The sequence below is a fragment of the Delphinapterus leucas genome, chromosome 1, assembly GCF_059928025.1.
Source record: "Delphinapterus leucas isolate spDelLeu-1000000601 "Yukka" chromosome 1, BTC_Dleu_Yukka2, whole genome shotgun sequence".
Lineage (NCBI taxonomy): Eukaryota > Metazoa > Chordata > Mammalia > Artiodactyla > Monodontidae > Delphinapterus > Delphinapterus leucas.
This window is the reverse complement of record NC_143129.1, coordinates 140,304,319-140,327,528: the sequence shown is the minus strand read 5'-3', so window position 1 is coordinate 140,327,528 and position 23,210 is coordinate 140,304,319. Positions and strand designations below refer to the sequence as shown.

The window sequence follows — 23,210 nt, the reverse complement described above, 5'->3', positions numbered from 1 at the left end:
GCAAGAACATTGCAAGGTAGTGTCTAGTAACATCTTCCATTAGGAAGAAGATAAGCTGGAGGTACCATTCAGCCAGCAGGTATTTGTCAAGTGTCATTAGTCTGCGAATATTTATTGAGCACCTACTATGTGCTATGCTCTTTGCTAAGCGCTAGATTATATATGGGAGTGAGGGCTACAACAGGTTCTCTGCCCCTAAGGATGAAATAGTTCAGTTGCATGGAAAAAAATAATACCCATGAAGCCAACGAAATACCATTTTGTTCTAAATTGTACCAGCTATGTGAGTAATGGTTGGAGAGAGAAGGAGCAGAAGAGGGAGTCACCCGTGTGGGATTGAGCAATCATGTCAACCTCCTATATTTATAGAACCTTTATGGTTTACAAAGTACATTCCTATCCATTTGATTGTCATACAAGGTAGGTAGGGGAGGGGTTGTTACTCCCATGTTAAGTTGAAAAGAAATACTGAAATCCAGAGAGTTAAGTGACTTTCCCTAAGTCACCCAGGAAGTGGGTGATAAGCCTGAACTCAGGCCAGATCTCTGCATTCCCTCCATCTCCAACACCACATACCTTCATCTTTTGTCTGGATTAGCCTTGGAATGTAACTGACCTCATCTATGTCTGTGCACTTCCCCTCTCCAATTGTGCTCCTTCTTGAGCTGGAATGATAGATATATGTTAATGCTAACTTGATCAGATCACTCTTTTGCTTACAGCTCTTCTGTAGCCCCATAATACTGCTTGGATAGAACTCAGAATCCTTAACATGGCCTGTAGGCGCTGTGTGGTTGGGTTTCAGCCTGCTCTCCTGGCTCATCTCACGATGCTTCTCTCAGCTCTGCCTTCCACCCATATTCTCCTTCTGTCATAATCCCACACATGCACTGCTCCCCTTGTCCTCTGGCCGGACTTTTGCACACATTCTTTCTTCTTCCTGCACACTCTTCCTGCCTTCCGTTGACATATTTCACTCCTATTCATCCTTAGATCCATACTGTCTGATACAGCAGTCACTAGCCACATGTCACCGTTTAAATTTAGTTAAAATTAAATAGAGTTTAAAATTTGGTTCCTCCATTGCAGTAGCCGCGCTTCAAGTGCTCGGCAGCCACGTGTGGCTGGTGACTGCTGTGCTGGACAGCACGGGTACAGAGCATGCCCATCACTGCAGAAGGTCCCTTGCATAGTGCTGCACTGGATCTTAGTTCAAAAGGCAGTTGTTCAAGGAGGAAGCCATTTCTCGCCCGATGTTACCTCCCAACTAAGTCCTATTTTACTCAGTGTTTTCACATCTCTTGTACTTTTTCTTCATAGAACTTCACATGGTTTGTGAATCATTCATTTTTGGATTAATATCAAATAGCAAAATCATTCTATAATCAAGTAATAACATAACAAAATAAATGAAGTAAAATAAAATAATTCACATTTGTGGATTAATAGCTGTCTTTTCTACTAGATTTTGTACTGCAGGAGGGTAGGAACTGTAGTTTGCTCACCCAGGTCCTAACGTATAGTAGACCCGGGAAATGTAAAAAGAATGAATGGCTCAAGACATTGGGACCTCCCTACTCCCAATCAATGAAGAAAGCTTGAGGAAGGATGTAAGGTTAAAAGTGAGGCTTGAGAACACTAAGAGTGGTTGTTCAGGAGGAATATTACGGATGGAAGCGCTTAGGTGGAAAAGTTAGAGTCATCCCTGGCTGGAGCAGGTGGTTTCCAGTAGGAGGAGGAAGGGAAGCTGGAATTGGTGTTGGGGGCATACCTGGGGTGGCTGGTTCTGAGGCCAGTTGGGAGCTCTTCTAGAATCATCCTGAGTTTCAGACTGACCAGCAACAGATTCAGGATGGCTTGGAGGAACAGAAACTAAATTCAAGGATGCCAGTTAGGAGGCAATTTCCTTCTTCTAATAAAGGTCTGGAAGCTGAGATTTGTTTGAACCATAAGGTCTGGGAGGCCTGGGGCTATGTCTCTCTTGTTGAGCATGTGTCCTCTGTGGTGGCACATGTAGGTGCCTAATACTATCTCTTTAATAAATGAAGGGCTGTGTTAGGATGTTGGCCGAGGAGTAAAGAGGCGGCACAAGACTGAGAGACTTTGGAAGGAAGATCGAACAGGACCTGGTGACGATGGAGAGGAAGGAGGTAGAGGCAGTGTCAGAGTTTCTGTCCTTGGAGGAATGTTGGTGCCACTGACATAAATGGCAGTGTTTGGCCTCTATCTCTCTACCTTATGTTCAAGGGACAGTACCACACCTGGGCTAGGATGCTGTGTAGGTAATGGACCAGGACTGGATTTGTTCATTTTACTGGTCACTAGAGTAGATTTTGTAAAGCTGAAGGCCTCCAGGGGCCTTGCAGGTAACATACACCCCACACAAGCTGTATTAGCCTTGTTGTTATTCCCACCTTAGGGCCTTTGCACTGGCTGTTCTCCTGCCTGAAACACTTTTTCTGCAGTTTTCTACAGGGTCAGCTCCTCAGGTCCTTCAGGTGTTTCCTCAAATCTCACTTTCTCAGCAACTACCTTCCCCTTCTCCGGCATTCCTGATCCCCCTGACATCACTTTGTAGTATACTGTACATACACGATATAATCTTTTCGGTTTATTGGCTGTTGTATATCCTTACAACGTAACCTCCAAAACACTAAGGAATTAAAATAAATATTTTGCTTTCCATTGTTTCCCAAATACCCAGAAGAGTGCACAGCATGACCTTAGAAGGGGCTTGATTGTATTTGCTGACTGACTGAATGCGTAATTGAATTGTGTAGGCAACAGGGAGTGATGGGCCTGTGGGAACTGGGGATTTCATAACCTCATGCACACCCCCAAAGCTGACAGAGGCATTCAAATCAAGATTTAAAAGAATACAGTACCAGCCACATAGAACTCTATTGCAAGCTGGATTCCATGAGGCCCCAGGCTTTGACGCTTGCTCCAAATACAGCCAAAGATAAAACCAGGTATGCCTCTGACCCTCCAGTTCTCAGTTTGGAAGATTTCTGAGGAACGCTGTCTCCCCACCCAATAAGGCACAGCCTGCTGATTTAAAACACATGCAGAATTGAACTGGTTCCCACAGTCAGAACAAAGCGATGCACAATCCCTTCCCCAAACATTTGTTTGCTGCCCCATAGCTACGAGTTGACAGTTGCAAGACATGGACCAGGTTACCGAATGAAGTTGCAGAAGTCTCCTTCTCTGGAAATTCTTTAGCAGAGCAATGTGCTTTCTCTGTAGCCGAGGAAATTCCCTTGATGCCAAGCTGTTGGGGTGAGTTTACTAGCCTGCTTTCTTCTTCCATTAATGAGCATATAAAAAAGAATCCTCAGGTCAGCAGGTCAAGTCCCAGGGGCCTTCTGGGTAGTGTGACCCTGACAGCCATCTCTCTGAGGTGATTTAGATGGGGGTGGGGTTGGGGAGTGGAGGGGGTCCTCATGATAAGCCTGATGAGCATGGTCATAAGGCATTTCCATATAAGGCTGGGGAAATGACAGTGGCTGCCTAACCAAATCAGGTTTAAATGCATGTCACAGTTATTCCTCCAGTTCCTTGTGATAGGTTTCCGTTTTAGAGATGGAGACACTGCACTTTTGAGGCTGAAAGGCCATGGTTAGAATATAGAACTCTGTAGGTCTTCGAGGGGATTCATAAAGTAGATTGTAGAGAATATTTTCTTTGCTTCTACTGGAAAGTCACTCCCACCATAATTCTTAGGAGGATTTGAGTTTATCCAAACTTTTCAGTTGTTTATCCTGTCATTTTATATGTGCTTACATGACACACAGAGCATGCTATGCTTCATACATCAGAAAGATTCCATGAACACAGTTAGTAAGGCATCGAGTGAGTTTTCCATCCTTCATATTTCCTACAAAGGTTTATCGGTTCCAGAGTACCTTCAAACTAATTGACGGTCTTGATCCTTACCTAGGAGTTCTCTCCCTCTCAGGAACCTGAGGCTCAGAAAGGTGATGAGATTAGTGCAAGATTACCTGATCCGGAAGTGGTGGAGTTGGAACCAGAAGGTGGCTCTTTTGACACTGTAGCGCATGCTTGTTTCTACTCCAAAGCTGCCTTGTGGTATTGAGTTTTACTGCATCTTCTATGTGTTCCCTCCCAGTTCCTCTCTTGACTAATTGCAGGCCTATGTGGGGTGGGCTTGCCCAAGTCAGGCATGCACTCTCTGGGCACAGAGACCAATAGGGCCGCAGGGCAGGTAGAAGTTAGGGCTGGCTTGTTGATTGTTAGATTGATGCTTCATGAGTTCAAAGAAGATTGGAGGCAGCTAATTTCCTCAAATAATGGCTGCTACTTATTGTGCACCAAATGCCAGATGTTGGGCTAATCACACCTTATTTTGCTGAATTCTCATAACGTCATTAGGAGATGTAGGTCTAAGTAATAGCTTTGTGTAACCAAGGAAACTGGTTTTCTGGCTTCCCAAAGTCACATGACTGGTCGGTGGCAGAGCCAGGTTCAAACTCAGGGCGTCTGCACCCAGTACCATTGATCTTAGCCACTACCCAGAGATTTCCAAGCCAAGTTGGAAGGACATTCCAGGTAGAGGAGGCCATGCTTATAAATGCTACAGAGACATGATCCAGCAAGGCAAGGGGGTGATTAGAATGGCTGGAATTGTGTAACATGCCCTGGGTCACATAGCCAGAGTGACAGAGCTAGGATTTGAAACCAGGTCCTTGTGGGTCATTGTCATGAGGCCATGCTGACAGGCACTTGGGTTTGCGGCTCACATTCTTCTAAGTCTTGATGGATCAGTGTGGTAAAGGTGTACGGGGCATTCACCTGGTGATGTGGAGCAGAGGTATTGCCAGGCATCACAGATGGCTGACTAGCGATGTTCTTGCATAGAGCACGTGCCCTCTCTGCAGGGTGAGTCTCTTGGGCAGGCAGGCAGTATGGTGGAGTAGGAAGAACACAGGCTCTGAGTTTGAATTCTGGCTCTGCCATCGACTGGCTGTACGACAGGATTAAGTTCAAATTCTCAATCTTTGGAGCCCACTTGCTGTTCCCTTCCCTCCCCAGTCTTCCACTTATTTTTTTATGAAATGGAAATACTAAATGTTTCCTCAGTGGGTTTTGTAAGGATTAAATAAGATGATGTTTGTAAAGTACCTGACACTCCATAGGTGCTCAATATATGGTGACATTTTATAATTTATTGTTGTTATTATTTGAAAAAAATTAATGCTTTTCTTTGTTGAAAAATATGTAATAATTGTGTGTAGCTCTTATTTGAAGAACCCATTAAATAGTAAGAAACAGAATCCTAAATGACAAGTCCAACATTCCAAAACAGGAAAAAAGAAGACTTGAGCATTTTATTTTATTTTATTATTATTATTTTTGTGGTACGTGGGCCTCTCACTGTTGTGGCCTCTCCCGTTGCGGAGCACAGGCTCCGGACGCACAGGCTCAGCGGCCATGGCTCACGGGCCAGCCGCTCCACGGCATGTGGCATGTGGGATCTTCCCGGACCGGGGCACGAACCCGTGTCCCCTGCATCGGCAGGCGGACTCTCAACCACTGCGCCACCAGGGAAGCCCGACTTGAGCATTTTAAATGGTGATGGACACATTTGAGTCGACTTTTGTGGTATTTAAAAGGTTATTGTCATGTTTTAAGTTGGCAGGAAATGTTAATGAGTATGATCACTCATGCTTTTTCACAAAAGGAAACCATAGAAACAAAAATTAAAAAATAGAATTCATCAATAAATCTGTTATTCTCCAGCTTAAAAAATTACATGACAAAGTGAAAAATCTCCCATCTCCTCCAGCTGTCGTTTCTGTTCTCAGAGGCAACCACTATTATCAGTTTGTTGTATATTTTTTTTGTTTTTTTGTACCTTATTAATATATCATGGATGTATTTCCATTTCATCTTTTATAGCTCAACTTTGTAAAAAACATATTTAACAGCTTGAGGTATAATTTACATAACATAAAATATCCATTGTAAATGTATAATTCAGTGATTTTATTAAATTTACACATTGTGCAATCATCACCATAATTCAATTTTAGAATAGTTCTGTTACCCCCCAAAAGTTCCCTTATGCCTGTTTGTAGTCAGTTCCCAGCCCCAGTCATAGATAACTGTTTTCTGTCTTTATAGTTATTCCTTTCTAGAAATTTCACATAAATGGAATCGTACAACATGCCTTCTTTTGTGTCAGACTTCTTTCACTTAGCGTAATGTTTTTAAGGTTCATTCATGTGGTTGCACAGATAGTACTCTTTCTGAGTACTATACTGTTGTATGGATATAACACACTTGGTTTCAACATTTGGTTAAACCATGGTGAACATTTGATTTGTATAGGTTTTTGTAGATGCTGTTTATCAGGTTGTAGAAAGTCCCTTCTATCTTGGTTTATTGAGTGATTTTTATTTTTTATTTATTTTTTGCATCTGTTGAGATGATCATTTGGTGTTTGTACTTTATTCTATTAGTATATGTTATACATTAATTGATTTATGGATATTGAACGACTCTTGCATTCCTGGGGTAACCCCACATGGTCATGGTGAAAAATGAATGTTTTATATGTTGCAATATTGGTTTGTTAATATTTTGTTAAGGATTTTTACACTTACGTTCATGGCAGTTATTGGTCTACAGTGTCCTTTTCATTTGATATCTTTGTTTGGCTTTGGTATCAGGGTAGTACTGGCCATGAAATGTTGGAAAATGTTCTCTCCTTCACTATATCCTAAACAAATTTGTATAGGAGTGGTATTGTTTATTCTTTGAATGTTTCACAGAGCTTCCCAATGAATCCATCTGGTCCTAGAGTTGTTGTTTTGTGGGAATGTTTTAGGTGCAATTTTATTTTTCAAGAAAGACTGTTTCTCAGTTTCTTATGTAGCTTTGGCCAAGTTCCATAGCCCCAAAATGGTTGTTTTTGATGATGTTGTTCAGTTTCATGCTTTTATTTTGCTAAGAAGATTTGCCAACCTCTTCATACTATCACACCCAGAAGATACTTCTCTATCTCTTCTTTTTTTTTTTTTTTTTGGCGGTACGTGGGCCTCTCACTGTTCTGGCCTCTCCTGTTGCGGAGCACGGGCTCCGGACACACAGGCTCAGTGGTCATGGCTCACGGGCCTAGCCGCTCCGTGGCATGTGGTATCTTCCCGGACCGGGGCACGAACCCGTGTCCCCTGCTTCAGCAGGCGGACTCTCAACCACTGTGCCACCAGGGAAGCCCCCATCTCTTCATTTTTAATGACTGTAGAAAATTCTGTTTTACAGGTATACCATAATTTATTTAATAAAAATAATTTTTCCAATTTTTAGGTATATTCTTAAACAGTTAACCTTGGTTTATATGTAATTTTACTTACTCATGCTAATAATTCACTAAGATAGGTTCCTAGAGGTAGGATTGCTGGGTCAAAAGTTATGCATTTTTTAATTTTAGTAAATACTATACTATATTCTTTAAAATTTGTACTAAATTATCACACTGTTAGGATAATGTAAAAGAAGGTCCACTTCTCCCTGTCTTGCCACTACTATATACTCTTAATTTTTAAAATTTTTGCCAATAAGAAAAACAAAGATTGGGATATTTTTATTTGCATTTATTTAATTTTAGTGGAGTTGGGAATCTTTTTATATACTCTTTGACTATTTCTTTTTATTTTATGAAGTGACTTGTCATGTCCTTTGCTTAATTTCTAGTTAGATTGGTTGTCTTTTAAAGTAATTTATAGGATCTTCTGATATTTTAGTGACATTGAACTTTTATTTGTTTTCTGTTGTAAATACTTTATTCTGCCATTCATTTCCTTCTAGTCATAACTGTTTTCAGTCTTTTAAAAGCCTGTATTTTAATTTATTTTTTTTTATTTGTTTTTAAAACAGAAAGTTGTACAAGGGATTGATTTAAACCAAATTCGAGGGCTTGGGTTTGATGCCACGTGTTCTCTGGTTGTTTTGGATAAGCAGTTTCATCCTTTACCAGTGAATCATGAAGGTAGGACCGTTTCTCTCTCTTTTCTTGGTGGTGGGATACTGGCCGGGGCCCAGGTGGAGCATGATATCGAGTGTTATCACTGTTAGTGAGATTTACAGGTGGAGCATGGAGCCCCAAAATCATGTCCCTAGAGGTTAAAGCTTGGACAGCAGTTAGCAGGAGAGGGGTGACATTGGGATTAGGTGGATTAGGAAGAGACTTGGCTCCGTAGTGCACAGGAGCCACACCAGAAAATCTGATGCAGGATGAGCGCGGGGTCGTTAGCTGAGAGTGAGCAGCCTTGGGCCTTTTCAAGGAAGGGAGTGTTGTCTGTGCCTGAAACTGCTTTGCATATGAAGCTCCTCCACGACATTCATTTGAGTGGGTGAATCAAGTTCACTTAAAGGAAACAGAATAAGACAGACAGGACCATATATCACACAAAAGCTGGAAACAAATGGTCTCTCTATTTTCAACAGCCAGACCAAAGACATTCACATTTAATGACGTTGTTCTAATACGCTCTCATTACACTCTCTCATTACACTCATGAGTACTGTAATGAGCCGTTTCAAATGTAAGTGTCAACTTTTATCCACTGTCAGAAATTTCTCATGGGTGGTGAGAATGTGTCCCTTTTGGGATACTCTAGCCAGTAGTGCTAGCACCAAGGTTGCAAACCCAGAAGTCAGATAGGTAATGTAAATGAATACAGTGTGCCAGATTTGAGAAAAACAACAGCACATGTGCAGAGATAAAATTCAACTGACATTTAACCTTTTGATGAGTGGCAGACATTTGGGAGCAGTGGAGACTATGGTGCACTGGAAATTGCAGGCTCCATCTAAAGGAGTGTGACTCTGCATTTTCAGTTGGTTGTTGCCAACATAGGTATCACAAGCATGTTTTGGGCGAGGCTGTATTAAAGAATCCTTGGTAGTGGACACTGCTGTAGCAGCACCTTTCTTAATTGGCGGCTATGGATACTGGGGCACACTGGGACACCCTGGCATTGGAGTCAGGCAGTCCCAGATCTTAGCCCTGCTGCTGCTGAGCTGTGACACCTTGAGTGAGTCACTTAACATCTGCATGGCTTGGTTTCTCCTCTGAAAGAATTGGAATAATGAAACAGTAGCTTTGCTGTGAGAATTAAGTGAGAGCCGGACGCCTGAATGCTCAGAAAAGTTTCTTAAGTCCGATTATGAATTCCTTAAGTTAGGAGAATGTGTCTTACTTACTCCTATGGACCTAATGCATGGAACAGTGATTTTTATAAATGACATGCCCTGCAAAAGTATGCAAATGGATGAATGATTAGAGCACAGTGGTAATGGTGACCATCTTTTACACACACACACACACACACACACACACGTTTTTCTATTTATGCCACATTAACTAGCACCCCCTGTGTGCCAATCCCTGTCTGATTAAGTGTTGGGGCTTCAGAGACGAATATGAGTCGTCCTTGTTCTCAGTGGCTGACCACTGGCTCAGCTGGCATTGTTCCAGCCCAGGAGGGCAGGGCAGCCCCCGTCTAGACCACTTCAGAGAGCAGAGACCCAAGGAATGGGACTGAACCTACAGACCTCAGCTCAGCAGCAGCAAGCCCTCTCCAACCACAGAGTGGGCTGCTTGGGGAGGCTGCCAGCACTTCTTTGTTGGCTTGTTTTAAGTAGTGGTCAGGTGATGGTCTGTTAGGGATGCTGTGGGAGGAATTCTCATTTTGGATGGGACTTTAGATGTTAAGAGCCCTAAGTTCCAAGGACTCTGTACCTTCTAATCTGCTAAAACATATGGTTTTTAACTCTGGTTAGCACATTAGAATCAACTGGAGATCTTTTAAGATTTCCAATTCATGAGCCTTACCCCCAGGGCTTGTATTTAGTTGGCTTGGGGTGAGGCTAGGGCATCAGTGTTTTTAAAGTTTTCTCGATAATTCTAATATGTGGAGAATTACTGGGTGCAGATGAATGGACAACTAAAACATTAGGAATAAGAACATCTGAAGTAGAGGAAGAGTTCCTTGTTAAACCTGCTTATACCAGCACCCTCCCGGATGCCATCTTTTTTCTCATTGTAGAGAGAATTGCCTCCTGTTGACAGTTCTCCTATTAAAAGTGTTACCTAGGTTGCAGCCTGAATTATAAGTGTTGAAAAAACTGTATTCCACCTAAAAGGTTAAAATGTACCCATTCATCAAATGCATCCAGCTGCAGGTGCCCTCATCAGTTTCTTGCCTTTCAACAGGTTCTATTAAGGCTAGATTTTAATGGCAATGGATTAGCCTGTACTAGAAAATGAAATTCAGATTTTAAGGATGAATTAAGAGGGTCTTTAAAGACTTCTGTTTACCTGATAATGACCCATTCTTGACTGGTTAATTGGAGTAATTGTGAAGAGCAGGGAGTGGGGTCAGGAAATTAACCATCACCATTAAAACCAAACCCATAAGACCAGCAAAACTTTCTTTCGATGGTAACCAAAAAGAAAAAGGAAAAGAAAAAAAAATCCCAAGGAAATTAAGTGCACTAGTTTGAGAACACTGACCTACATGATAAAATAGTCTCATTGTTTGCCTTTTCTTGTTTGGTCTTTCTTCCTTTTCAAGATCAGACCAGTGCTGGGTTGGACAGAGGTGCCATTGCTGTGTGCTTCCTACCTCTGCAACCCACCTAGCTCAGACCATGACTGGGTGAATCATTCCAGCCACAGGAGCTCTTGGGAGGGAGAGGAACCAAGGGAGATAATTTAGGGTCAGGGAGGAAGTTACTACCTAGGCTACTCTGTAACAGAAACCTAATATTTAGATGGTTTTCTGATTCACAGTCATTTCCTTCAAGTACCCCTGGAACACCTCCTGTGAGGTGTTGACAGTATTAATTGAATGAGTGCAGGGATAAATAATCTGCCCTAAGGTAAACTGACTATGTAACCCTAATTCTGCTCTACCAGATTATTTCCAGTTCTCTTAAAATATAATGCCTTTATGGGCCTGTGCTCTCTTGGTTTCACGTGCTGTTTCTATTGTGTAGCCCCTCCTCCCTCACTCTTTCTTCACCTGCTTATCCAGTGGCCAGTCATTTTCAGAATTAACCTAAAGCTTTCCTGCGTCTTGGAAGCTCCCTGTGCAGCCTCGGGCTCGGCTAACTGGGGGCTTCTCTGTGCTCTTCCTTCTCTCTGTACCATGTCCAGGACTTCTGTCATCACTCCATACAGACGTTTTTCCGTTTACCCACGTGTTCCGTAAGGGCAGAGACTGTGGCACATTCTTCTTGGTATCCCAGCACCCAGCCCTGTGCCTGGCATGTAGCAGATGCTTGATAAAAGATGAAAGGAACTTTCAGTGGAGTCGTTTATTTGTGATTTTCTACAGGCACTGAAAAAAAGATCAACTTCCACGTTGTTGTCTGTAATGAACATTGTTAATTAATAATCATAATAGATATAATAAAGTAATTGATTCTACACAATGCTCAGTGGGTCATTCTGAGAGCCTCTTCGTGTAGAGGTAGTAGTGGCTGATCGGTCTGTCTTTACAGTAGAAAGTTTAGCAACAGGTGTTTTTGTCTTGAAGTAGCTGCAGACAGATTCTATACAATATTTAAGATGCAATGCAGATATTGTCCCCCCCAACACCCACACACCCACATTGTGTGTGTGTGTGTTTATGAATGTGTGCCCACATACCCACAGTCTGATTCCGTGATGGTTCTGGAATAGGACCTGGACATCAGTATTTTTAAAGCTATCCCAGGAGATTCTAATGTGAAACTAGAACCAGAACTTTAAGAGTTTTGTCATACAGTAGAATCACTCAGCTGTTTAAACAAAATCTTAGATGTACCTATGGAAGGTTTCATGTACTCTCTCTTATTTTAAATGTATTACTGTTGTTTGAGGAGTTTTTGTGGGACCTGAAATCTCTCCAGGCAGGCAAACCAATGAGTGAGTCCTTGACTCATTACGATGATGACCTAATTTAGATGTGTCCTTAGGCTGACTTTTTTTTGTAAGTTTTAAAAATTCTTTTTCAAATATATGGAAGAGTAAGGAAAATAAGATAACAGCCTCCTATGTATGTATGAGGATAAACAGATGAGGTTTTGCCACATTTGCCACAAGTCCTTTTTTTTTTTTTTTAAAGAAAGAACCACTTGAAGCTTCAGTCCATGCCCTCCCCCTCCCCCATCCCTCTGCCCAGCAGGTAATGGTTCTGCCATAGCTGGTGTTCACAAACACATTTCTTCTGTGCTTTTACCACATGTGTGTATACCCACAACAACAAACAATATATACTGTGTTTAAAAATACCCCAGCTGGTGTCATTATTCATGTTGATGTGTGTAGCTCGAGTTTAAATTGGTTTTACTAACTTATTTATCCATTCTCTGCACAGATCTACTTTCAAAGAACACTTTGTGCTTTTCCCAGCTGTGAGGTAGTAGGCATATCTTCAATCTCGGAGTCAGATTGTCGTTGAAAATGGCCTAGATCTCAGAGTTGTTTTAAGGATTAAATGAGACGATGTGTGCAAGAGGTTCAGCACAAGGCTTGGGACACACACACACAAACGCGCATGTGCAGCTTTATAAACACTCATATTAGCAAAATTATATAATTGCTGCAGTTATTTTGCCAGTAAATAAAATAACATGTGAAGTGCCTATCTCAATTACTCTTGAGTCCCTTTTATCTTCCCCATTTATAATCTCCCAGGTATATTCCTTGCTGTTCTCTGCGTTTTGCCATCAGAGGAAGCAGAGGACTGTGAAAAGAATACTGGCTTGCCCATCAGTGCAGGATGAATTAGCAGAGTCTGGGGAAGGGGGAAAGGGGCAACTAGTTTCTCTGTGGGCTGCAGGATGGTAGAGGTAGGATGTGAGGGGCACTGCCCATGCTCCTTTTCCAGCTGATTTTAAACTCTGTTTCCTGTGATTTATTCCTCTTGAGGGCCTACTATGTGACAAGTACTTGCCATATCCTTTATGCACATTATCTTTTGTTCAATGAATGAAAAATCTCAGTTAATCCTTATATGTTACATTTTGCAGATAAGGACACTTAGGCTAAGAAAAATTAAATAACTTTCTCAGTATTTCTGCCTATACTGAAAGAACGTTCCCCATTAGGTCTGCCTGGTTCCAGAATGGAAAAAAAATTCCAGTGCTTCCCACCCCACCAAACAAACCAACCGAGTGAGGAAAAACACTTAAATTAACTAATTTTAATTAGAGTGACTAGAGGAAGTGAGAATATAGGCAAATAAAAGCCATTATGTAAATGTATATGATATTATACCTAAAATATTTGTCCATATTTCAAGGAGACATACCTTAAAAAGCTGAAGTATTGTTTTAGGCTTATTTCATTGGCTCTTTTCTTGAGTATGTACCCAGAAAAGTTTTTCTAGAATAGGTGAGATAGGAAAGGAAGGGGAAAAGTTGAGAGAGAATGAATGGTAATATAATTAATTGGTGGATCTTGACTGGTTTTTCCTTTAGACGTTTAACCCTGGGACTATATTCAAAGAGCACGTCTCTTCAAGGGTCCGAGATATGGGTAGGATGTACCTAGTCAGTGTTGGTGGTGGTCCTTTCACTTGTTTCTTGTTGATGTGTGAAATTATACAAGCAGTTGTGCAGATTTTTGCCCTTGGGAATCCATAAGTGCCCCCTTGAATTAGAAGGATAAGGATGCACCTGTGTCCTCATCTCCCTTGTTTTCGTTAGGGGATTCTCATCGAAACATCATCATGTGGCTGGACCACCGGGCGGTCAATCAGGTCCACAGGATCAACGAAACCAAGCACAGTGTCCTGCAGTACGTTGGGGGCGTGATGTCCGTGGAAATGCAGGCCCCGAAGCTTCTGTGGCTAAAAGAGGTAAGTGCATAGCGTTGAGGAGCGATTATTCATAATAGCAGAGGATTCCATTTATTGAATCTATTGGTACCGGGCACCCTGCTCATCACGGTTGTTGTATTTGATTTTTTGCAGCAAGTGTCAGGAAGCTTGATCCCATTTTATTGATTCAGTTGTGGTTAAGTCATTCTGCTTAACTCAGGCAAGGCACTGAAATAAGTATTTGATGCAGATTATCTCTTTGAATCCTAACGGCAACCTTATAAAGTAGTTTTTTTTTCTTTTTCTGTATTTGTAAAAACTAAAGCTAATAGAGATTCGTCAGCTCACCCAAAGTGACTCAATAAGTATGCAGCAGAACCAGGATTTGAACCTAAAAATGACTGAAATTGATTTTCTTAATATCTGCTGTTCTATTGAAGTTCAGAGAGGTTAACTACCATTCCAGTTAGAAAGTGGCAGAGCTGGGATTCAAGTCCAAATCTTCTGACTGGAACATTCTTTCTCTACATACTTTTAGCCCCCAATGATTAATCTTTGGCCTTAGTGGCATTTTATGGAATGCCTTTCTCATCTCACCTGAACTTGAGTTTCCATACCCTTTTGTGATAAGGTGATCTCTGGCTAAGGCACTTGCAGGCGGTTCCCATTTCCAGATGTTAGAATCATTTATGAAGTGTGGAGAATGGTGATGTCAGCTTAATGGTTCCCAGTAGAGATGGATGTGTGAGAAAGTTCAAGTCCTCTGGGAACTGCAGGAACTTGAAAACCCCTAGGTGGTCTGGTGAGGAGAGAATCCATCTAATGATAAGACCTGCCGTGATTCATTTACTGGCCCTGAGGTTTCAGGTGGATTGAGTCTTCAATTACTCAAATGTGGGGTTGGGGAGAGTTTAAAGGTGATGAGGAGGTGTCCTTGGATTGCCACCATGGGGCAGAAGGGAGGTAAGTAAAAAGGGCATCAGTAATCAAGGCAGGCTTGGCTTGTTACTTGTTTAGTATATTGAGCTATTTTGTAAGTTTTAATTTGCAGAAAGACTTCTATATTTGCTAAGGGTTTGAAAACACAGAGTGTTTTAGGAGTTGGGGGTTTTAGGATCCTAATTCTGACTCTGTTTGCATCACACTGTGTGACTTTGGGCAAAGCAATTCTCATCCCCAGGCCTCACTTTTTCCATCTCTAAAGTGAGAGAGTTGGACTGGATCAGTTTGGAAACTTGATACAAAAATATCCTGAAATACAAAGCAGTGTATTGATTTGTACTTGCACTGCCTCCACACTCTGCTATGTGTGCTATAGACTTTAACTGATCTCATCCTAACAGCCTCTGCCTGGTAGATGGCATGGGAAACTGAGGCTCAGAGAGAGGGTTATATGACTTTCCCAAACAGACGATACAGGCAGAATTTAAACCTGTGTCTCCTGGTCTCCACATCCCAGCTCTTCCCATTAGTCATGCAGTACTAAAATCCTCTGTGAAGCATACCACTTTGGGAAGGACCAGGAATGAGGGTGGTGATGGTCTTTAAGCCAGCCTAAACATGTGCAAAAGAACAAATGGGTTGGCTATGTCACCCTTCTGGACCACAGGTGAGGAATAGCTGTTCTGAATTAAGTGAGGAGGATTGAGCAGGTGGTCATTGGTGCAATACCAGAGCCTTATTGAGCACCTGCTTCATAGCCAGCTCAGGGCTGTATATCCCAGGAGATCTAAATATACCTTTGGTATGAACCTGTCAGGATATTTACCTGTGCGCTTGAGATCTAACTGCACTAAATAAAGCCCATAGAAAATAATTAAGTTCTAGATTTGTGTGGCAATGATTCTGACCTAAGACTGACCATCCATCCATCCATCCAATCAATTCCATTTCAGAATTTTCTGAGTAAGGCTCTAAACAGTGCCTCACTGTGCATTTAACTACCTGAAGGCTGAGCCTCAAATCTGTTTTTCAGACTTTTTCAATTTTTTTTTTTTTGTCTTTTTGGTAAGCATGCCCAGGAATCCTTGCTGAGAGTTCCTTTGGTTTTACTGTGATTACAAATTCAAAATCAAAACAACTTCTAAAATCATGTTTCGTACCTTCTCCTTAAAGCCTACCAGCACGGCTTACAGCTAGCTCTTCTCAAACTTCAGTGTGTAAATGAATCACCTGGAGAGCTTGTTAAACTGCAGACTCTAACTTAGTAGCCCTGTGGTGGGAGCTAAGAATTTGCATTTCTAACAAGCTCCCAGGTGATGCTGATGTTGCTGGCCTGCAGACTCACAAAACCACTTTCAATGCTAAAGGCTCTACCTTTGTATCCTGAAAAGCATCCATGTGTGGAGAATCGGGAAACAGTACCTTCTTTTTATTGGGCTTGTGGGAGACTGAGGCACAGGGAAGTACAGTAGCTTGAGCTGCTGTTCAGCAGCACATTCGATGTCAGAACATGAGAGTCTGTGCCAAGTTTACTGGGCTGCCATTTGTTTACTCTTCATTCATTCCTTAATTTGCCAAATCTTACCTGAGGTCCTGCTGTGAACCAACACTGTGGTAGGAACTGGGGACATGGGCACAAAGAGGACTCGGCCTTACCCTCAAGCGGCACAGTGACCACCGGGGACGATGGTGGGGGAGTATAAAGAGAAGAGAGGCATGGAACCAGAGCCAGCAGAAGATGCACTGAGCGCCGAGATGCAGGCATATGCAGAGTGCTTTCAGGGAAAATAATTTGCTTCCTGCACGAGCTACTTGAGATGAGCCTCAAGATATGAGTGGAGGTTTTGCATAGTAGAGAAGACAGGAGGGATACAGTATTCTAGAGAGAATGAGGTTCATTATGGTAAGGTGTGTAGGCCCTAGGACAGGAGCCTGGGATGCTTCCCTGAGTGTAGTAGGAAGTGAGAGCAGGTAAGTAGCCTGGGCTCAGTTTGTTAAGGGCCTATTTGGTGAGAGAGATTAGTGGATGGTTGTTAGGCAAGGAGGAAAGTGTCTTAGATACCTTTGGCAGGGTGAAGAGATTGGATTAGGAATGAGAAAATGTGTGTGTGGGGGAGTAAGAACCAGTTTATTTATTTATGTTTTTATTAGTACATATGCATTTATTTATTGACCATGCCGTGTGGCTTGTGGGATCTTAGTTCCCCTACCAGGGATGGAACCTGGGCCCCAGCAGCTAAAGCACCAAGTCCTAACCACTGGACCACCAGGGAATTCCCCTAAAACCAGTTTTTTGTACTTTCCTCATTATAGCACTTAGTTGGCCTTGCTTTGCCCTTAGGATAAACTCCAAAATTTGTAACCTGGCTCAGAAGATGGTGTATGACGTCATTTTCACCTCCCTCCTCTGCTTACTGTGTGTCTCTCACTTTGCTCACTCTGATCCATCCACAGGGATCCACTCAGAGTGCCTCAAACACAACAGCTCTTTGCCACCTCAGCCTTTTGACTAGGGGTTGGCAAACTAGGGCCATGGGCCAAATCTGGCCTGTTGCCTGTTTTTGGATGTCCTGGGAGCTAAGAATGAGTTTTACATTTTCAGATGTTTGAAGAAGAATCAAAAGAAGAGTCATGTTTTGTGACTTGTGAAAATGATAGGAAATTAAAATTTTAGTGGCCATAAATAAAGTTTTATTGGAGCACAGCCATGCTTGTTCATTTATCTACTGTCTGTGGTGCTTTTGCCCTACAGTGGTAGAACTGAGTATTTGAGATGGAGACTGCATGGCCTGCAAAGCTGAAAATATTTACTCTTTGGACTGTTAGAGAAAAAGTTTGCTTACCTCTGGTCTTAATGATGCTCTGATGCTGTGCCTTCTGCTTGAATATTCTTCCCTCTTCTCACCATTGATTCTAACTCATCATGTAGGTCTCAGCTTTATTGTCACATCCTTAAAAAAGCCTTTCCTGACCCTCAAGTAAATCAGAGGTCTCTTGTCATTGTACTCTTAATTTTACTTCATTGTATCGTTCATAAATTGTAATGACACGTCAATTTGTATGATGATTTGTATAAAAGCTCACCCCCTCCAACCATAGTAATCCACAGGAGGGTGGAGATGATATCCATTTTGTTCCTTGTTGTGTCCCTATCCCTAATTAAATGCCTGGCAGATAGTAGGTGCTCAGTAAATATTGTTTGAATGATTTGAGTGGGCCAGTGAGGAGCTATTGCACTTTTCCAGGTGAGAAGTGATGAGACCTGAATTAGGCACTGTGGGATGGAGAAATCGTTAGGGGTTAATGGCAGCAGGACATTGGGGCAGGACATTGGGGCTGACTGGCCATGAGGGGCGAGCTAGGTGGAGGAGTCAGAGCTCACCTCTCATCTCGGTATTGCTGTCATTCATGTGCTCCTTGTCCTTAGCCTGGAATCAGATGTCAGAGGGAGTTGGGCAGAATTTGGAGTTCAGACTTCTCAGAAGACAGAAGTGGTATACTAGGACCACAGTACCTTTTGGGTAAAGCCACTCGGGTCCTAGTTCTGCAATATGGAATTTTAATCATGTCCTTTACATATAAGATTTGTGTGTTTTAGGTCGACGTACGTCTCCATAATAAGAATTGTCAGATAAAAGGAGAAATGCCATTTGATTTTTTCATAACCCCCAGCACTCTGGCTTCTCCATTTGGTCTCAATGATTCTGACTCTCATCTTAATGAAGGCCAGATGTAAATTAAGTTCTCTCAGGCTGGAACAGCTGGAGTCTCCTATCTTTATAAACATGAAGCATTGTAGGGTAACAAGGTGCAGGCTGAGGAAGGTCAAGCAAGTTAACAGGCTGATGCCGATCCTGACAGCTCAGTGTTAATGGAAGATAATTATCTGGCTTGTAGCGGATGCAGGGAGATATTCCAGTCCGTCTTTTAACTCATTTCCTCTTTTTGCTATTGTCAGCAGAACAGAAAACTAATCATTTTATAGTTTGCAATTTTCATTGTCCATTCCAAAGGTCTGGAGGCAGCTGGCTGGAATGTCAGAGGATTTTGTTGATGGGTTTAGAAAATATATCTGCCCCTTTCATCTCCCCAGTCCATGCCCTTCTGCTTCTGTTCCCCTGATAACATATTGGGAAAATGAGTAAATGGTTCTCTGATTGGTTCTAATGTGCTTTATCCTGTGTATGTAGATTCTTGGGAGGAACCTGGGAGTTTGGATAGCCAGAGGGGTGGTTTGATAACTTCCTGCTAGCTGTGGAAGGTGCTAGCACACCTAGCATTGGATGCTTTGCAGTAGGAACTCTTGAAAAGAAAACTCTGTTAGACTTCAGGAAAGCCTGGTCCTTGTCCCTTCTGTACAGTAAGAGGCTGGCACAGTAAGGGCCTCGACTGGCCTTATTCTTTCATTCTTCTTGATGATATAGTAACAATTATTCTCTTTTCTTTAGGTTTCTCATCTTGAAACTTTATTAAAGATAAACAATGTCAGTTTCTTTCTTGGAAACGCACCATTCCTTTTTGGATGGCAGTTTGGTGGAAACTATAGTCTTTTTCTGTTAGTTACTCTGGCTTTACATTTCGTGCATAGGTCTGATATTATTTACCTACATTCATCAGATCTTAGCAGTACAGCTCATACAAGATTGGAGCTCTGGGAGATAGAACACAGTTCTGTAACAAGAGAAAAAGTACAGGATTTGAAGCCAAACACACTTGCATTTAAATCTTTCTCCACCATTTACCGATTTTGCAACCTTAGGCTAAGTCAGCGTCTCTGAGTTTCAGCATGCTGAGCTGTCAAATGATGATAATAATATCAGCTGTGTGGAATTATTATAATTTAGTCAGATATTTGTAAAATATCTTATTCAAAGAGTAGTTTAATTCTCACTTCCACTGTGCATAAAAATGTTTGTCTCTACTGATGGGCATGTCAATAACATTCTAGCACCAAACGAGAGAATTTTAAACACTAGAATATCTTATTTTAAGTAGCTGAGTGTAATGAGTGGTATGCTTTTCCTGTTTGAATAATAGCTACGGAAACCGCCTAAAAATGACCACAGAGTTGTCAGAGACAATCATAGAAAATAGTAGAAGAGTATAAAGCATATTTTCAGAGTCATTCATTTATTTGAATCATCCACATCCTATGTGTAATACCTATACCAGAAAGCAGCCAGCTTTGAATTGCAAAGCAGATTGACTTACTGAATACCTTCTACTTGTTTCCCCTAAAATTCACCAGTGCCTCCAGCCCCAGGATTATTTTATTCCACAATGATTATTTAATCTTTACACTAGTCTTGTGGGGTAGATATTATATCTCTTTTTATAAATGAGGAAACTGAGGCTCAAAAAAGTTAAATGTCTTACTCCTAGTCTCGTATCATGTAAGCATACGTACATCAAGAACCATACAAACAGCTCCATCCCCCATCCCCCTCCTGTGGAGGCCTGTGCACTTCACTGTGGGAACCCAGAAGTGGTCTCTGTCTTCACAAAATTACAGCCTTTTAAACATTAAAAAAAAAAATACACACACACACACACACACGTATATGTATATGTATTTATTTATTTGGCTGAGCCGGGTCTTCGTTGCGGCATGCAGGATCTTTTAGTTTTGGCACGTGGGATCTTTAGTTGCGGCATGGAACTCTTAGTTGTGGCATGTGAAATCTAGTTCCCTGACCAGGGATCAAACCCGGGCCCCCTGAATTGGGAGTGCGGAGCCTTAGCCACTGGACCACCAGGGAAGTCCCCAAAATTACAGCCTTTTTGGACTAAGCAATAACGACAGAATAAGGAATTAGATGAAAACAGTAGCTAAAATGTATACAGTGCTTATTATATACCTAGTACTTGTCTAAGCATTTCATCCATGTTAAACTCATCTAATCCTCACAACCACCCTGTGAAGTTAAGTCTCATATTTTACAGATGACAAAACGGAGTCAGAGATGTTAAGCAATTTGCCTAAGGTTATTCAGCTAATAAATGGCAAGGCTGGGGTTTGAACCTTGGCATTTCAGACCCATAGACCCATTTCAGACCCATTTCACTCTACTACCTCTTCAAGTGTTTGCCTTGCAGGGTTTGAATAATCTAGTTCAGGGAAAAAACTTGGAAGTAATGACTTCAGGAGAATCTGAGGCTGGGAACAATGGGTGGTGGGTTCATTTTTTTCACTTAAAACGTCTTGGCTGAGTGTCTCCTATATGATGGGCACTGAGGTTGCCAAGGTGAGCAAGACAGATGAGGGCCCTGGGTAGCCTTCTGGGAACTTAGATTCTAGCATAGAGCAGCAGAAAATAGACACGGAGACAAATACATATGCAAAGTGATTTTGTTTTCTGGAAAATGCTATGAAGGAGAATGGCAGATGAACAGATTTGGCATAGCTAGTGTGTTCTCTTGGGAGGTTTTGGTTGACAAGAATGATGAGACTTTCAGGAAGAAGGAGCAGCAGATTCAATGAGGGGAGGAAAGCACCTGAGAGATCAGCATAGGAGGTCAGCAGGGCTGGCCAGGTATGAGCAAGGCAGGGAGTGGCAGGAGGTGGGGTAAGAGAAGTGACCAGGGGCCAGATCCTGCACAGCCTTGAGGCCGTGGACAGGAATTTCGATTTTATTCTAAGAGCAGTGAGAAATGGTTGATGGATTTTAAACATGCGTGTGACATGATCTGTTTTATGACTTCAAAAAGATTCTTCTGGCATATGTACTGGGTAGATAATAAATATTTGTATAGCAACAACAAAGTTTACACTATAATGTGAAAGGGAAAAAAGTTATGAGGCTGTGCAGTCTTATAAATGCATTTGTCTTAAGAAACTTACAGTATAGAAAAAAATGGCTGTATATTACAAAAAACAATAATGAGACACTATCCGTGGTTGGTATAGTTTGCTAATGTCACAGCACAAAGATCATGCTTTTATTACTTCTTTGTACTTTTCCATTAAAAAGTAATCTTATAGTCCTAGCTAACCTTTCTGGTTGACAACACTTCGTTATTTAGCATGGGATTTTTTTTTTTCTTCTTGGGATTATTTTCCTAAACCATCTGCACTGTATGAGGGACTTTACATGCAGTATTTCCTCTAAGCCCCTCAGTGACACAGTATTATTATCCCATTTTACAGATGAGGAAAACAAAACCCAGAGGGCTTAAGTAGCTTGCTTCCCCAAAGCTACGCAATAAGTGGTAGAACCAGGATTCTCACCAAGTCCAGCCCTCCTCCAGCCCCTGGGCTATATCCGTTGGCCCTCACTGCCCTGTTGCTCATTTCAGCTCATGTGTAGGGTTACAGGCTGGCAGCCCTCAAGCTGAATCTGGTCCCCAGATGGGTTTTGGTGGACCCACCCTGTGCTTGAAAAAAAAATTCTTTTTTGAATTAGTGTCCAACATTTAAAAACTAAGAAATTTCACATAAAAGTCCAGATTTTTCTGCTTCTCTAGAAAAAATAACAAAAGGATTTAGCAGTCCTGGGTTCACATTCCCATGTGGAAGGAACTGGCCAGAGTTGTGCAGGAGCTGCCCCTCGAGAAGGGGCGAGTGTCCTTCATTTCACAGTGGTCCCCACCCAGCCCGCCTCACCATTTCCTTTTCCAGCAACTACCCGTCTAGGCACTTGGATTTGAGACCCAGACTGCGGGAATTTGTTCAAGGAATCCATCATTACTTTTCCTATAACAAAATGCTTAGAGAAATGGAAAGACTTTCCAGATGGGGAATTTCTTGGTCAGTGGATCTAAGGATACCATACTCATGTTCTCTTACACCTCTGGGTCTTTGCTGAGGTCTTCCTTCTGCCTGGCAAACTTAAAATCATTTCTTTTCACTTGGGGAAACTTATACTAATTCTTCAAACTCCAGGAAGCCTTCCTTGACTTTCTCTATGTTGATTGGGGTCCTGCCCTCTGTCTGCTATGGCATCCTCCCCTTACCTCTACCCTGGAATTCATTAAACTATATTGCACCTCACTTATCTCCATGTCCCTGGTGTATTGGGAATTGCTTAGCATCTCACACTGATAACTCAGTACATATTTTAATGGATGGATTCATGAACTTATCAAATCATTTATCATGCCATTTTTGATTGCTGGGTTTTGTCTGTCCAGATAGTTCCATTCCAAAGTAAAGATCCACTGCAAGTTGAGTGTACTTTCATTTTCTCTTCCCTGTTGTGGAAAAGGAAGTTTGGAGTGTTACTACTCCTTTCTACCCCAGAGCCATCCCTTGGCTGCAGTCTGTTACCTTGAGTCACTGCTTATTTTGTGAGATTGATGCAGTAACTCCTCTGGGCCTCTCTTCTGTGCCTTTGTGCTCTGAGGGGACTAACCCCTTTATGTTGCTCCCTTCACCCCCAAGAAAATCCAGGACACATCAACTGAATCAGACAAGCTCTCTTTAGAATGTTT

At 41.9% G+C, this 23,210-nt stretch overlaps 1 protein-coding gene across 11 annotated transcripts in view; it reads left to right on the top strand.

The window, feature by feature from the left end:
• The window catches only part of FGGY (FGGY carbohydrate kinase domain containing), a 418,604-nt gene that overhangs the window by 24,394 nt on the left and 371,000 nt on the right, over positions 1-23,210 (top strand). For 6 of the 11 annotated variants that reach the window (XM_089921904.1, XM_089921896.1, XM_022575812.2 and 3 more), the window contains 2 exons: positions 7,903-8,014; positions 13,726-13,877. In XM_089921904.1, coding sequence (XP_089778030.1) covers positions 7,903-8,014; positions 13,726-13,877 — 264 coding nt within the window. Of the gene's footprint in view, positions 1-3,188; positions 3,283-7,902; positions 8,015-9,689; positions 12,201-13,725; positions 13,878-23,210 lie in introns of those variants that run through there. The other 5 variants (XM_089921925.1, XM_022575816.3, XM_089921917.1 and 2 more) reach the window with 4 other exon arrangements.